The sequence below is a fragment of the Erinaceus europaeus genome, chromosome 10 (assembly GCF_950295315.1).
Source record: "Erinaceus europaeus chromosome 10, mEriEur2.1, whole genome shotgun sequence".
Taxonomy (NCBI): Eukaryota; Metazoa; Chordata; class Mammalia; order Eulipotyphla; family Erinaceidae; genus Erinaceus; species Erinaceus europaeus.
The window spans coordinates 91,503,719-91,521,246 of NC_080171.1; the positions used below are offsets into that span (position 1 = coordinate 91,503,719).

Sequence of the window (17,528 nt, forward strand, 5' to 3'; positions counted from 1 at the left end):
AACATCTAGTTTTCCTAATACACAGGTACAAACTAAAGGAGTTGGGGCAGATGAGAGCATTTCTATTCTAGACAAATTGCACAAATTTGCATCTCGAGTACCATTAATATAATGGCAGTGTCTTTCCCTCCCCCCCTTCCCGATATCTTTAGAAAACCCTTTTCTAGAAATTACAGTTTGGGTGCATAATTTAAAACAATCAAAAGCAATTTTGCTAATGATATATCTAACTCTCTTTGGTATGCACAAAAGCAGTAATTTAGTGGTCAGAAAATAAACTTGTTTCTCCATTCTGATGCTATGAAGCAATGTGTACAGTTGATTTCTCAGATACAAAACACCCAACAGGAAACAAGAATACCAACAGACTTCACTAGAGCTCTATTAGAAACATGACCTATTTCCTTTTCTACTAAAACAATGACATCTCCCTGCTGTGGGGTTCTTATCTCCAATCCCTCCTCCCAAGAGGATTTTAGTAAAGGAGCCAATCAAACACTGCAAAGATAGTCTAGCTTTTCATAAACTAATATAATTGATGAGAAGCCTAAATAAAACATTCTTCTTGTTGCTGTAGCCAGGGTTGTCACTGGGTCATCATGCCTAGACAAGCTCTTTTATTTATTTATATTTGTTTAATATTTATTTATTTATTCCCTTTTGTTGCCCTTGTTGTTTTATTGTTGTAGTCGTCATTGTTGGATAGGACAGAGAGAAATGGAGAGAGAAGAAGACACAGAGGAGGAGAGAAAGATTGTTTCACCACTTGTGAAGCGACTCCCCTACAGGTGGGGAGTCGGGGGCTTGAACTGGAATCCTTAAGCCAGTCCTTGGCTTTGCGTCATGTGTACTTAACTCGTTGCGCTACCACCCGACTCCTCTATTTATTTATATTTTTTTAAAGATAAGAGGGTGAGAGATAGAGAAAGAAAAAGAGACAGAGATAAAAGGATAGATAACTATACCTCTACCTTGAAGTTCCCACCACACACAGCTGCTCCTATATGGTGGCTGGGGTTGGAACTCATGTCTGCATATGGTAAAGTGTGTGCAAGCTAGTTCCTGGTCCCTATGGATAGCATCTTAACTCAAGCAGTGTGCAGTGATTCATTCAAGAAAATTGGATCCTACCACCTACTATAGAGCTCCAAAATATGGTTTTGCAGTCAGAAAGAATAAGGGTCCCAGTTCAGGCCCTTAATTACTACTTAAACATGGGAACTTGGGATCTGGACTCCTCATATTTGACAGGTGTTGCAAGGCTAAGAGAATATAGAAAAAGTCCTCAGAATAGTGTCTCTCCCATGCAAAGACTGCACAAAATAATACTGAGGTTCTCCTCTCTAGCCCTGAAATCGGGCTATAACATTTTTTTTTTTTACTGCAACCTACAAAAGTAAATATCCATGAATAGGTAGAAAGCTGTATAAATGTTGGTATGTTCCCCCGCAATGAAATGTTACGCAGTCACTGCAAGGAAAGGTGTTCTTGATAACATAAAAACACTAGGGAGAGAGAGATACATAAATATGACTCCATATATATATTCAGAGTTATGCTGGAAGAAAAGACCAAAAGATGGGAAGGTTGGGAATGGTGAAAACAGATATATACTATACCTCTACGCAGAGGTGAGAGAAAATACAGCTAAGGGAGATACTGGAAAAATACCAGTAGGACCAAAGATTATTTTTAAAGATTTTTGTTTATATAAAATAAGTCAATCAGTTTTACTTTGGGAAAACTTACTCTGCTGGTCCTGCTGTGTGGGGAGAGGGGAGTGGCCTGCAGCCCAGGCATCCTGCACAAGTTCTCCGGCTGATGCTCAGGACAGACAGCGGCATCTGTTGGTTTGTCATCCCAAGCCTCTCCCCTGCTGTCGTGTTTGAATCTGACCGAGTCACTGGCCATGGCCACAGTCTGCACTGAGGCATCTTTCAGCTCCACCTTGGATGCCTCGCCTGCTTTTGGTAGTTGGGTTCCCCAAAGCAACTTCTGCTCATCAGGTAGCTTAGAAAATGAGTTGGTATGGATGAAATATCCCAGTTCACCTCTCAGCTGAACAGCTATTTGCTTAAGCGTCTTCTCGGCTTTACCATCGAGGTGTTCTCCAGAAACATCCTGCTCAGTCAAGCATATTCGTCCCAGAAGCAGTTCACGTAGTACTTTCAGAAGGTCAGGCCTGTTTTTCCAAAGGGAAAGTAGGAGAAATAAGTTTCTCAAGTATCACTAGTTCTTACCTAGATTCTGCCTAAAATAAACACGGCAACACCCGACATGCACCAGGAGCCATGTCAAGTATGTGTACCATTCATGACAACCACACAAGGTAGGGTCTACCATAGCCATTTCATGAAGAAGGAATAGATTAGGGACAGGAGGTGTTAGAGTGCTCAAAGACTAGAGGGTTCAAGTCCCTGGTCCCCATTTGCAGTAATCAAGCTTCACAAATGGTCAAGCAGTACCACAGGTACTCTTTATCTCTGTCTTCCCTTTCCCTGTTGATTTTTCTTATCTGTCTCTATCCAGTAAGTAAATAAAATATTTTAAAAGGGAGAAAAAAAGAGGACTGACCTGATACAAGTGCACAGCAAGTAATAGGCTACATGGCTAGATAGAAGCAGGCTAGGCCTAGGGAAGGAGCTAATAGTTATAAAGAGTTCATGTTAACTTCTAGATTCACTCATCCTTCACCACTCTGCCTCACTTGTACAGCCAGTGGTTAGTTGGCTTTGGATGATGCTTGCCAACATGGCAGTTCCATCAGTTACCTGGTCCACTGTCATAGACAATCAGTGCTGAGTAAATAAGATACTGAATGAAGAAATACTGAAAATCAGCCAAGTAGAAAAAGCAGCAGTTCTGAAATCAAGATAAAAATACTCTCAAAAATTAGCTCTTCAATTCCTTGAAAGTAAGATAAGTCTTCCAGACATTCAAATGGCCAACAGGCATATTTAAAAAAAAAAAATGCTCCAGTTGTGGTATATATACATAATGGAATACTACTCAGCTATAAAAAATGGTAACTTCACCATTTTCAGCCAATCTTGGATGGACCTTGAAAAATTCATGTTAAGTGAAATAAGTCAGAAACAGAAGGATGAATATGGGATGATCTCACTCTTAGGCAGAAGTTGAAAAACAAGAGAGAAAACACAAGTAGAACCTCAACTGGATTTGGTGTATTGCACCAAAGTAAAAGACTCTGTTGGTGGATAGGGGAGAATACAGGTCCAAGAAGGATGCCAGAGGACCTAGTGGGGGGTGTATTGTTATATGGAAAACTGAGAAATGTTATGCATGTAGAAACTATTGTATTTACTACTGAATGTAAAACATTAATTCCCTAATAAAAAATTTTTTTAAATGCTTCACATTACTTGTCATGAAAGGAAATGCAAGTCAAGACAAATGCAAGTAAGATACTACTTCACACCTGTCAGAATGGCTCATATCAACAAATCAAGAGATGGTGAGTGTTGGTAAGGATCTGGAGAAAAAAGAAACCTTGATGCACTGATTATAGCAATGCAAACTGGTGCAGCCCCTAGGAAAACAGATCGGAGAGTCTTTAAACAAACAAAAATGAAAATACTTTCTGGGAGTCAGGTGGGTAGTGCTGGAGGTTAAGCGCACGTTGTGCCAAGCGCAAGGATAGGCGTAAGGATCCTGGTTTGAGCCCCCAGCTCTCACCTGCAGGGGAGTCACTTCACAGGCAGTGAAGAAGGTCTGCAGGTGTCTATCTTTCTCTCCCCCTCTGTCTTCCCCCTCCTCTCTCCATTTCTCTCTGTCCTATCCAACAACGACAACATCAATAATAACTACAACAACAATAAATTTAAAAAAGGGCAACAAAAGGGAAAATAAATAAATGAATAAATATTAAAAAAGAAAGAAAAAGAAAATACTTACTGATCCATTAATACCACTCCTAGGAATATATCCAATTGAAAAGGGAAAGATAAGACTAATTTGAAAGTTCACAGGTACATTGTTTACAATAGCCAAAACACGGAAGCAACTTAATGTCCAAAGACAGACAGCAGGATTAAAAAAAAATACTGCTCAGAAATATATATATATATATATATATATATATATATATATATATATATATATATATATATGGGTGTATATGTGTGTGTGTGTTTGTGTGTATGTGTGTGTATGATTGTTTTATTTGGAATAAAATGGATGGAACTGGAGATGATTATTCTAAATGAAATAAATAAAGGGGGAAAGGACAACTACTAGATGCTTTTACTCACATGTGAAGTATAGATGACCAGACCAAATGAACTTGCAAAAACAATGGTAACCAAACTGTTTCTTGGACTTTTTGAGAACAATGGTGGTTATGGAAGAAGAGTGAACAGGAAGGAGGCTGGGGGAGAAGTTCAAACTTTGATGAAGGGTGAGGTAACTTACACTGACTGTGTATGGTCATCAAATTATACCCCTAAAATCTTGTAATTTTGTAAAACTTCATTAAATCACTAATTCAAAAGAAGGAGAAAAATAGTTCCAACTCAAGTACCTATTTTATCTTGTTCCTTAGAGCTCCTACCAGATTGAGTGAGTGAGTGAGTGAGTGAGTGAGTGAGTGAGTGAGTGAGTGAATAGGGCATTTTATACTCTGGGGAAAATCCTCAAGCAGTGGAAGGGAAAGAGTAGTTGGGTAACTATGCTAGCTCCCATCCTTTGGAGGGACAACACTAAGCCACAGTTTAAAACCATCTTTCAGAGAGTGTCCGGCAGGAATGAGTCCTAGCTGGCCAAAGTAGTGGCACAGTCCGTCACACACCCTAACTGGATTTACTGCCACTTCTCTCTTATCTCCATGACACCTCCTGCCTGCTCCCTAGAGTCAGATCCCAAACAAAACACTTTATCCAAGTCCTGACCTCAGGCTCTGCTTGCCTGGGAACTCAAATTATTAAGCCAGCACAGAAAGACTATGGACACAATCAAGAAGACTCCCTTGTGTGTTTCTTGTTCAGGCACTGTAGTCAGTACTAGAGGTCCAAAACTATCCATGAGCACTTAGACTGGTGTTAGAGACAGATATGTGAACAACTCACTCTAGGGTGAAATGTCAAAACAACCCTAGGGCATATAGACTGCAGGCTGAAAGAGAAAAGAGATTCTAGAACTGAAGAGAGGCTGGAAGAATTTTAAATAATATCTTATTTAAAATTTAAAAAGAGAAAAGGAGAGGAGGACATGAAGCTAAGACATAGAACATACACCAGAATGGTGCTCTGGTCATAGGGAGGGACTGGATGAGGGACTAGCACAGAGGGAGGAGTCAGTTAGAAAAAGATTATGATCTTCTGGGAAAAAGGAGATGGAAGTCTAAATGGGGTAGTGGTCATCAGTAGAGGTAAGAGACCGGAATAGGCCCTATGGGCATTAGATTTTTCTTTTCCCTATGCAGTTCCTCCTCTCTGCCTTATTTCAGGAAACTGTGCGACAGACAAGCTGAACTAAATCACTCCTTCAATATACTATAATCCTCTGTCTCTTTCTCTTTGCTATCATTTACAAGGACATATACCCTTGCTTCATCCTCCCCACTGAGCCCTCCAAGGGCAGAAGTAAGGTCTAACTTATATCTGGATTCCTATCAACCAGCTCTGGGGCATAATCAATTCAATTTAAATTAAACAGCTACAGCTCACTGGCATAGGGTAAAAAAAATAAAAGTATAATAAATAAAATTACCATTTTTCACTTCCAATATGGAAGCATCCAGATTCAACAAACCCTCTTAAAATTTAGTAAACCCAGAGTATAAACATATTTCTGTTATTTCAAGCATGTTAAACTCAATTTTCTTTTCCTCTCCTTCCCTTAATATAGATTAAAAATAATGACAATTGCAGTTCAGCTAGCTAAAAGAGGACCATTACTCACTAGCAAACAACATACAATAAAACTCAGGAAAAAGATTTTGCAAATGGGTAGTAAAAGGTGGTGAAAGAGGCCGTTATAATACACTCAAGTGGTGATGCTGTTAAGTAAAACATTTCAAGTGTCACATTTCTAGAACGGTAGATTCATTAAGCAGTTGCCATAATCAGGACCTTTGTAATGTTCAGTCTAAGGATCTTGTCAGAGACCCAAATACTGTTTACATTCTGCCCTTGAAAATTCTCACCACATGGAGGGTAGAAGGGGAAAGGAAGTGACATTTATAAAGCATTTACAGTGTAACAGATCCTTAACATGCTAAATACATTTATTCCTCACAAGTTTGTGAAGTGGGGATTAACATTAAATCCATTTAAAAAGATTCAGGATCCTCTAGACCAAAGTAGCAAAGTACAGATTAGAACCTAGACCATTCTGAGTCCAGAGAAGCATAGCCTTTTTTTTCTTTTTTTTTTTTTTAGTATCTTATTTTTTTTTAAAGTTATTTATAAAAAGGAAACACTGACAAAACCATAGGATAACTCCACACTATTCCCACCACCAGAACTCCATATCACATCTCCTCCCCTGATAGCTTTCCCATTCTTTATCCCTCTGGGAGTATGGACCCAAGGTCACTGTGGGATGCAGAAGGTGGAAGGTCTGGCTTCTGTAATTGCTTCCCCACCCAACATGGGCATTGACAGGTTGATCCATACTCCCAGCCTGCCTCTCTCTTTCCCTAGTGGGGAGGGGTTCTGGGGAATCAGAGCTCCAGGACTCATTGGTGGGGTTGTCTGTCCAGGGAAGTCTAGTTGGCATCATGCTAGCATCTGGAACCTGGTGGCTGAAAAGAGAGTTAACATACAAAGCCAAACAAGTTGTTGACTAATTATGAACCTAAAGGCTGGAGTAGTGCAGATGAAGAAGGGGGGGGTGTCCTCTGTTTTGTAGATAGCTAATAGGCATATTTTAGTTATATTTCAAAGGGCCTGTGGCTATACTAGTTTTCTGTTTCTTTTCAACATAGTATTAGAATTTGCCATAGCAATCAGGCAAGAGAAAGAAATCAAATGAATGAAGCATAGTATTCCCCCCCCCCCCAGTTTTCTGAACTTGTCCTCAGCTATAATGATGAACTTTTAATTGCTTGCACTTTCTATTTGTCATGTAAGATGATAAAAATGCATGGTTAAAAAAAAAATTAGGAGCCAGGCGGTAGTACACCTGGTTAAGTGCACACAGGTTCAAGCCCCTGGTTCCCACCTTTAGGGGGAAAACTTCATAAGTGGTGAAGTAAAGTTGAGCTGCAGGTGTCTCTCTGTCTCTATCCCTCCCACACCCCTTCTCAATTTCTTTCTGTCTCTATCCAATAATAAATAATTAATTTTGAAAAAATACATAAGCCTAAGAAATATCCATATTAATAGTAATAACTAAATAAGACAAAGTAAGAGTATGACAAATTCTTTGTACTGAGGATGGGAAGTAGGGTAGAGTTAGGGTTAAGGAAAGACTACTCAGAGTTAATATTGAGACACTAGTAGTCACATGTACATATAGGTCACAAGCATTCCAAGTAGAGGAAATATTTACTGCAAAGGCCTAAGCTGGCTTTGATGGTTAAGAAACTAAAAGAAGGTCAGTGTAGTAGGAGCTCTTGAACAAAGAGGAGTAAGCTATTAAATAAATAAATAAGTAAATAAATAAAAAGAATAGACAGAAGGGGGTTGGTGGTAGTGTAGCAGGTTAAGTGCACATGGTGAAAAGCTCAAGGACTGTCATAAGGATTCCAGTTTGAGACCCCAGCTCCCCACCTGCAGGGGGATCGCTTCACGGGTGGTGAAGCAGGTCTGTAGGTATCTTATCTTTCTCTCCCCATCTCCCCTCTTCTCTCCATTTCTCTCTGTCCTATCCAACAACAGCAGCAGCAATGACAACAATAGCAATGGCAACAAGGGCAACAAAATGGGAAAAATGGCCTCCAGAAGCAATGGATACATAATGCAGGCACCGAGCCCCAGTAAGAACCCTGGAGGCAAAAAAAAGAGAAAAATAGAGGATAAGTCAAGAAGTTTTGCTTATATTTTTATTTTAAGCAAATGGAAGTCTACTGGAGGGTCTTAACCATGAAAGACACAAGATCTAGATTTTGAAACATCAGTCTGGCTCTGTGAAGAATACATTACAAGGGTAGTGATAGAAATGTGATATAATTTAGAGGTGGAATAAATAAGACCTCCAGATGGTAGTGGGGGTTATGGAAACTAGACTTTCAGCTACACCAATTAGGCAGATAGCACAGCTATTAACTGATGTGTGAAAGAATAGCAAAGAAGCAGATTAGAACAGGGAGTCGGGTTTTAGACAGTTTAACATTGACAAGTGCATTAGTCATTCAGGTGAAGATGGAAAACAGACAGAGCTGACTGTATGATCTGAAGAAAAGACTAGGGGTGTAAATTTGGAAACCACACTGCATACTCTACAGTTATGAGAGAGTGAAGACAGAAAAGGAAAGAGGGCTGAACACATGGTTCTAGAAGACTCTAATGTTCAATATTTAATAAAGGAGTAGCAGCCGACAAAACAGAATAGAAAGAGGGATCAGTGACATAAAAGGATAGTTAGGAGAAGGTCAAAGAGAATAGTCACTTGCTCCTGGAAAGGTTATCACTGGATTTCACACCCTTGAAAACTGTCCCTGACCTTGAAAAGCGGAGGGGAGAATATGAAAACACTTGGAATGGGATAAAGAGAGGAAGTCAAGAGAAAACAGACATAGTAACAGACAAGTCTACCAAGCAGTCTTGTCTTTAACGGGAAGGTTATGAAGAGATGAAGCAAGTAGCTGGAGTAAATGTGGAACTTTTCCCAAATGATTGACAATAAAAGCATATATTATGCTAATTCAAATGATTCAGTGACAAGAAAAAAACCCAATGATGCAGAAAAGAGAGGGAGTGGGGCAAGAAGACAGAAACTAAATCACAAATGGAGGATTGGTCTAGGATGGAAGCAGGGCTATTCCTCCCTTTCCACGGCAGGAAAGTCAAGAGTTTGTGGGAAAAGAGAGGTGCATAATGCTGGCGTCACTGGTGAGAAATGGGGGAAAGTGTGAGTTTGATTGTTTCTCTTTCCTTGGTGATGTGCAGGGCAAAGTCACAGGTCAGAGATAAGAATTTACAAAATAATCTACAGCTAGGCAATGTTGAGTTCTCATATTTTGATATCAGTGATGATAAATACAGAAAAGTATGGTTTGTCCTCTGATCACATGTGACCTGAATTGCTGAGCTCTTGGGGAAGGTTTGGATGTGACACAGGGGTTACACATGCCTGGGGGATGGCAAGGACACATAGAGTAGGCCAACACTACTGTTCATTCAGAACAGCCAGTATGCGCAATTCTTTAAAACAAGAAGAGAGTGGGATCATTCTAGGAACGGAGAGAGGGGAGTGTGGCCAATGCACAGAAAGCCAGGGAAGAACAATAGCCAGTGTGAACAGAACTGACAGAGAACTAAGACCCCACGGCACATGTGGCCTCATGGGGCATGTTAAGAATCAGAAATCTCCGGGAGTCGGGTGGTAGCACAGCGGGTTAAGCTCGCATGGCGCAAAGTGCAAGGACTGGGATCCCAGTTTGAGCCCCCGGCTCCCCACCTGCAGGGGAGTCGCTTCACAGGCGGTGAAGCAGGTCTGTAGGTGTCTCTCTTTCTTTCCCCTTCTCTGTCTTCCCCTCCTCTCTCCATTTCTCTCTGTCCTACCTAACAACGACATCAATAGTAACTACAACAACAATAAAAAACAACAAGGGCAACAAAAGGGAAAATAAATAAATAAATACATAAATGAAAAAAAAAAGAATCAGAATCTAAAGAAAAGTGAGAAACGTTTGAAGAGTTTTAAGTAGAGGGATAGCATGGCTGCATATAAAGCAATCACTCCAGAAGTAGTGTGGAAAATGGGTTGGAAGAGGTCAAGGGTGGCTATAGGAGCTAGCTAGGAGCTACTACAAGGATGCCCAAGAAAAGTGAAGGAAGCTAGGAATGTATAAGAGGCAGTGGCAGAAGCATGAATCACACAGTTGGAAATTATTTAGTAGGCTGAATGGTCAAGGACTAGATCTGGGAGGTAAAGGAAAAAAGAGAATAAAGTACAAACCTAGTGTGGTCCGGAGATAAGAGTGCCCACCTACCATAGGCATGGTCCTGGGTTCAATCCCAGCACAACATAAGAAAAAAATAATGAAAAATAAAAAAATAAAGAATAAAATTATATATATATACATATATATGTATATATATATATCAAGAGCAATGAACCCACCTTCTCTGACCCATCTTGGACAGAGCTAGAAGGAATTATGTTAAGTGAGCTAAGTCAGAAAGAAAAAGATGAGTATGGGATGATCCCACTCATCAACAGAAGTTGACTAAGAAGATCTGAAAGGGAAACTAAAAGCAGGACCTGACCAAATTGTAAGTAGGGCACCAAAGTAAAAGCCCTGTGGTAAGGGGTAGACATGCAGCTTCCTGGGCCAGTGGGGGGTGGGAGTGGGTGGGAGGGATGGGTCACAGTCTTTTGGTGGTGGGAATGGTGTTTATGTACACCCACCCCTAGCAAAATGTAGACATATAAATCACTAGTTAATTAATATGAGAGGGAGAAAATCAATTGTATGTCTCAAAGTTTTTCAAAACACAAACTGAATCTTTTTAATATATAGGCTGTGTATTTGATATGCGGACTCTCTCAAAAGCCTAGACCAAGTAGATTAGAAGCACAGCTATATACAAGATACTGGGTACTGTACAGCAAACCATAACAAAAGGACTTTTCAAAGTTAACCCATTTAACAAATAATGTGATGATAACATTAACTATCGATTGTCTTTTTGAACCCTAAGACAGCAGGAACCTCACATCTCCACTATAGAGCCCCTACTTCCCCCAGTCCTGGAACCCTTGGATAGGGCCCACTTTCCCATATGCCCCTCCCAATCCATATCAAATAATATTGCATCCGCCAACCACAACCTAACCAACGCAACAATTGCCACCTCAACATGCTTCACCTCAGACTGTGTCCAGAGACTTCAGGTGTGGAATGACAATGCTTCAGCTTCATGACTCAGGTGAGACCTTTCCTTTTATAGTACACTCTAATTTCATCTCAGGTGGTTCACTTTCTAACAAAGTCCCAAAACCTAGATATACACCAGTTTATGTGAGAGAGAGCTTATGTTCACACGTATCCATAAACTACTGCAAAATATATACCTGAAAGCAGAAGTACACTAGAGTTTGCAGTGAGTACCTCCCTAACACTTCCTCTCCACCTTTGGGTCCATGATTGCTCAACAATTTGTTTGGCTTTGTATGTTAACTCTCTTTTCAATCACCAGGTTCCAGATGCCATCAGGATGCTAGCCAGGCTTCCCTGGATTGAAGACCCCACCAATGTGTCCTGGAGCTCAGCTTCCCCAGAGACACACCCTACTAGGGAAAGAGAGAGGCAGACTGGGAGCATGGACCGACCAGTCAATGCCCATGTTCAGCAGGGAAGCAATTACAGAAGCCAGACCTTCTACCTTCTGCAACCCTCAATGACCCTGGGTCCATGATCCCAGAGGGATAGAGAATGGGAAAGCTATCGGGGGAGGGGGTGGGATATGGAGATTGGGTGGTGGGAATTGTGTGGAGTTGTACCCCTCCTACCCTATGGTTTTGTTAATTAATCCTTTCTTAAATAAAAAAATAATAAATAAAATAAATAATAAAGAATAAAATTATATCTATGTGTGTGTGTGTGTATATATATATGTATATGTATACACACACATATGTATATACACACACACATATATATATATATATATATATGGCAGGGGAGATAGCATAATGGTTGTGCAGACACCCATATGCCTGAGGCTTCAAAGACCCAGGTTCAATCCCCTGCACCACCATGAGCCAGAGCTAAGCAGTGCTCTAGTAAAAATTAATTTGTTGTTAAAATTCGGGAGTCAGGAAGAGCCAGCAGGCAAGAGGCGAGGCGCGGAGCTGCCTTTTCCACCTGGTGGAGCAGCCAGCCAGCCGGCTGCGCCCAGACAACCCCGCACACCACGCCCGCAGCCCCGCAGCCCACAGGAGGCCGACGCCAGCACACAGGAGCCCGACGCCAACACGCAAGAGCCCGACGCCAACACGCTAGAGCCCGATGCCAACATGCAGGAGCCTGATGCCAACACGCAAAAGCCCGAGGCCAGCCCACAAGAGCCAGCTCTCCACCACGTGGCACAGGGCACTGGACGCGTGATCCCTCCACGCTGCTCGGCCACTGCGAGCAGAACAGCAGACATGGCAGGGCCATGGGGCAGGACCGCGGCAGCCTATCATGGCCGCCACCCCAGGGCACCTCGGCCCGCGCCTTCTACAAGGCTGGCCCGCCCGCCCTCAGGCTATGAATTCTATACAGATCCCGGACCTCCCGGACCCCCAGGGCTCCCTGCTGAAACTGGACATCCTGGCCGAGATCTCCAGCTTGGGTCCGAAGGCAGACGAGCTAAAATACGCAGAGATTCATCCAGAGATCGCAACCTGCAATTCCTAGAAGTGAAGCTTCCCAAGAGACCACCACTGGACAACGCACCCCCCCAACAACTAAGAGAGTACATATCTAAATTCGTGTTTGAAATGACATGTCTTCGTAACAAAGATTTCTCTCCTTGTGTATTAATGACCATGTTTATGTGTGTGTTTAAAGTTTGGTAAACAGTAACTTTAAGGCTAAATTCTTACTAGGCAAAGTTAAATAAAAAAGGTTTTCAACGTAATTCTCATAAAGATAAAATTAACTTACATTTAAAGTCTGAGGTAAAAATTAGTTAACAATCAATATATTTTAACTAAGTTGGTCTAAACAAGACCTGCACACACCTAGGGTGTGTCTCCATCTTGAATGGGTGTAACAAAAGGTTAAAAAGACGTTGTTGATATGTAAAAGTCTCAAATTCCTTCTCTATTAGAAATTTTAAGATTGTGCTGTGGTTATGCTAATAACAAGTTTTGTTTCATAGTAAGTAAATTGCAGCCAGCTGCCTTTGGGACTCTAGGCCGTTCCCCACCCCTGTCGAGGCAAGTACGCCCCCCAGAGGCAAGAAATGTTTTTTTTAAGCTGATAAAGTTTTGCCCACAGAAGCAAAAAAATGGCCCACTCAGGCCTTCCCTTGGCAACACACTGGTTCTTGTTACTTACTTACATGTTTCTCCATGTTTGTGCCAGTTTCTTTTTTAAAAATGCCTGTATGATAGAGGTTTCTGTTCACCCCACACCCCTGATACTGTGGTCATTTAGTTAAAAAGAAAAGGGGGAACTGTTGTATGCTTTACATTGGGTTGTTCTAGCTCTCCCCCTGCCAAGAAAATTGGTTCAGTCCTGCTAGTTTCGCGGGCCCGCTTGTCCCCGCCCCAAGGAACCCCGAGAGAGTTCCAGAGTTCCAGAGTTGGAGAGTTCTTGGCGCCGCCATGTGAGAAGGAGGCAGGAGAGTTTTGTTTGGTGATTAGTTTGGGTTAGTTTACGAATCGTTGTTTCTGAATAAAGAAATACAGCTTCCCGGCCCAGCCGTATGTCTCTGGTCGTCTCTGTTACCCACCCGTGAAGCTAGCCCGGCCAGCTGGAGCCTCCGAATTTTAACAACATTAATTAATTAATTAATTAATTAATTAATTCAATTTAAAAATAACATGGCCAGTGAAATAGCTCACTTGGATAGTGTGTTGCTTTACCATGTGCACTATCCAAATTTGAGCCTAGGCTGCACCAAAGTGATGGAAAATTCTATGCTGTGGTTCTTTTCATTCTCTGCCTACCTTAAGAAGAGGGAAGGAGCGTGAACCCTGAGGTCCTCTTGGGAGCAGCAAGAACAACCTCTCCACTTCTATTAAAGAGAACTCAAGATTGTGTTAACCTTAAAAATTAAAAAGAAGTCCCAAGGGCTCCCCTTTCAGATTGTAGAGTTTTACATTTTTTCAAATATCAAACTTTACACCTACTATTAGACTACAAGGATCCAAATATTTAAGTGCTAAATCTTCAATCATATCCTCTAGAGAATGGGGACAAAACAAATTCGTAGCACATGAAAAAAAAAGGGTCTGAAAAAACCACAGATATACTGAATAAGATAATCAAGATGAGAGAGTTCGGGAGTAGCGCAGCAGGTTAAGCACAGGTGGCGCAAAGTGTAAGGCCTGACGTGAGGATCCCAATTCGAGCCCCTGGCTCCCCACCTGCAGGGGAGTTGCTTCACAGGTGGTGAAGCAGGTCTGCAGGTGTCTCTCTTTCTCTCCGCCTCTCTGTCTTCCCCTCCTCTCTCCATTTCTCTCTGTCCTATCTAACAAGGACAACATCAATAACAGCAACAATAATAACTACATCAACAATAAAAAAAGCAAGGGCAACAAAAGGGAAAATAAATAATTTTTTAAAAATCAAGGCAAGGACTGCAAAAGCTGAATAAGGGCAAGAGACTGGCATACTTTAACGATGACTCTTTAATCACTATCAGGCCATTCCACCAGCTGGGGCCCTAATCAGGGAGTCCTGAGATTCCCAAACAGACATGATGGGCCTAGAACTTGAATAAATCCCTCTCTCCATTGTTATTGGTCATTTCTATCACGAACAACAAAATAGACCCCTTTGTGGGACCTTGCCCTCAACTTGGATCAACAATGGTAGAAAATGTTCCATCCTCCGAAGGGAGGATGGACAACATACTCTATGCTACACATGAGGAAGATGGGTCCTGATATTGGGGCAGCATGGAATGATCTAAAGGGATGCAGAGGCTACACAGGCTCCTAAGCTAATTATGGGACCCAGATCACATCAACTCGATAGGGTTTACAGTCAACAATATTTATACCTCTTTCCCATATTAGGGAGCTACTCTCTTCCCTGATCCAGCTTTCTGGTCCTTTTCCCAGCCGTGACATTGTCTCCTGAAGCAATATCTTGGATCTAGCTGCATATCAGATTTCAGGCTCAGGCAAAAAAAAAAAAAAAAAAAAAAAAAAACTAGTATAGCTATAGGCCCTTTGAAATATAACTAAAATATGCCTACTAGCTATCTCTACAAAATGGAGGACACTCCAGCACTTCATCTGCACTATTCCAGCCTTTAGGTCCATGATTGGTCAACAATTTGTTTGGCTTTGTATGTTAACTCTCCTTTCAGCCACCAGGTTCCAGATACTAACAGGATGCAACCAGACTTCCCTGGACAGACAACCCCACCAATGTGCCTTGGAGCTCCACTTCCCTAGAGCCCTTCCCCACTAGGGAAAGAGAGAGACAGGCTGGGAGTATGTCAATGCCCATGTTCAGCGAGGAAGCAATTACAGAAGCCAGACCTTCCACCTTCTGCACCCCACAATGACCTTGGGTCCATACTCCCAGAGGGTTAAAGAATAGGAAAGTTATCAGGGGAGGGGATGAGATATGGAGTTCTGGTGGTGGGAATTGTGCAAAGTTGTACCCCCTCTTATCCTATGGTTTAGTCAATGTTTCCTTTTTATAAATAAAAGAATTAAAAAATAATAAAAATAAAATAAATTTTTGTAAAAAGAAGAAAATCAAGATGGAAAAGACCCATCCCAAAATCTAAGTGGTACAGGTAAACAGTAACACAGCTATGCCAGGCTCCAAAACTCCCAAAACACCTACTCCCAGAGGGAATTCCTGAGCAGAAGATTAGTATTTCTGTAAGCAATAAGAATTCTGGTTATCCCAAATAGTCTTTTTAAAAAGACTCCTCCAGGAAATGTCCTCATGGTACTACCATTCCCTAGCTAAGGAAATGTCAAGACCCTAAATATCAGCTCCCGTGCATATACAAGAGATCAGAACTTGCAGCATGCAAGGTTGGCGTGACAGTAAAATGAGGTTGGTCATAAGAAGTACCCCTCTAGGCCCTGGAATAGAGTGTTATGTGTTGGAAGCAGATATAGACAGAACCCTGAGGGGTCTTCACTAGGGCCCTGGGGGTCAGTGGTGCACTGAGAATAACAGCTGCACAGACACCAAGGTTAGGGCAGATCTAAGGAAGTCCTCTAACAGTTGAACTGGCCAGCTGTGGCCTTACTGCAGAAGGAACAGACATCAACGAGAAAAAAGTTAACTGGCCAGCAGATGTCACAAGCTTCCTGCAGTATACTATTAGGCCTCATTTCTTTAAAAAAAAAAAAAAAAAAATTCGAGAGACTTAAGAGTTCAAATTTTGGGCTCCTATGGAGACTGGATCTGAGCCCACATAAGTGGGTTGCATGACAGCAATCAGAGGGTGTCATAAGCTCCTGTCTTCTAGAAGGAACTGCTTATACCCCAACTCTCTCCACTCCCCCCCACAGCCCAAGGTTCTTTCCTGGTTCCCAACACCTAAGTGTATTTTTAGGTGATCCTTAGATCAGAGAGAGCACTACACATCTTAACTCTGATATAACAGTTGTGAGCCTGTTGAGGAAATCCTCAGCTACAACTACCAAACTCCCTTTGATGATGAATCAGATAGCAGCTACTGCACACATCTCTCCCCAAAGGATTCATCCTAGAAAAACGTTACTGAGATGTCAGGTTAGCCACCAGTATCTATGAGGCTTATTCTAATAGAGATCAAATATAACAAACACTTAAGTTCCTGGCTCCTGCCAAGAGTCATAGGCTTGCAGTGTGTCACTATACTCCTGTAATCTTATAATCTTACAAATCATCTTTATATAAAAAAATAATAATAATATTCCAAAAAATTGAGTCACAGGCTATAGTTAACAATTCCATTTCTCTGTCTGTACTGTAAGAGAGCCCAAAACAAATACAGCATGCAACTCATTTTCCAGAAAGTTTCCTTTTCTTTTTTTCCATACTTCTCACAGCAACCCTAAAAAGTGGTCAGAGAAACAGAGGCACTGAGAGACGAAGACACAGCTCTTTTTGGCTCCAAAGACCAAGCAGCTGTATAAGCCCTCCAATGGGCCACTCCAGGAACGTGTCCTCCCTATAAAGTAGCAATGGTAGGGATTGCCCTACTCTCTAATGGGAGGCTGGGTCATGCACTCCAAAAACAATGGTCTTGAAATGAGAGCAGCCTAGAATGGTCCCAGCTCAGACCAACAGGGACTCAGAGGTGCTAAATAAGAATATATATGGGCCCCAGGTCAGGTTGAAGGGGGAAACAGTTGATTTTATTCATAGATTTTCTTCAAGTTTGGAAGCTACTCTTTACCTTAGTCCAACTTTCTAACGCTATTCTCAACTCTGAGACTATCTTCCCAGACAATATTTTATCCAACTCCATGTTAGCTATCAAATTCAAGCAAAAAGTATGAAAATCATGGGCCCCTGGGTACATACCTAAAATAGACTTCCTAGTCTCTTTCCACCCTAAAATCCCTATTCTTATCTGCTCTATTCCTACTTTTTCATTCCTGTTCAGAAATCATTTTGTCCTACTTTACATCATACCATCTTTAAGCCACCAAGGTGCAGATGCTATCATAATTCCATCCTGATGTCCCTGGGCAGACAACTTCACTGATGTGTCCTGGAA

At 41.6% G+C, this 17,528-nt stretch overlaps 1 protein-coding gene across 4 annotated transcripts in view; it reads right to left on the minus strand.

The window, feature by feature from the left end:
• Positions 1-17,528, minus strand: part of CDK5RAP2 (CDK5 regulatory subunit associated protein 2) — a 236,132-nt gene that overhangs the window by 74,915 nt on the left and 143,689 nt on the right. For all 4 annotated transcript variants that reach the window (XM_060200065.1, XM_060200066.1, XM_060200067.1 and 1 more), the window contains one exon: positions 1,750-2,182. In XM_060200065.1, coding sequence (XP_060056048.1) covers positions 1,750-2,182 — 433 coding nt within the window. The remainder of the gene's footprint in view (positions 1-1,749; positions 2,183-17,528) is intronic.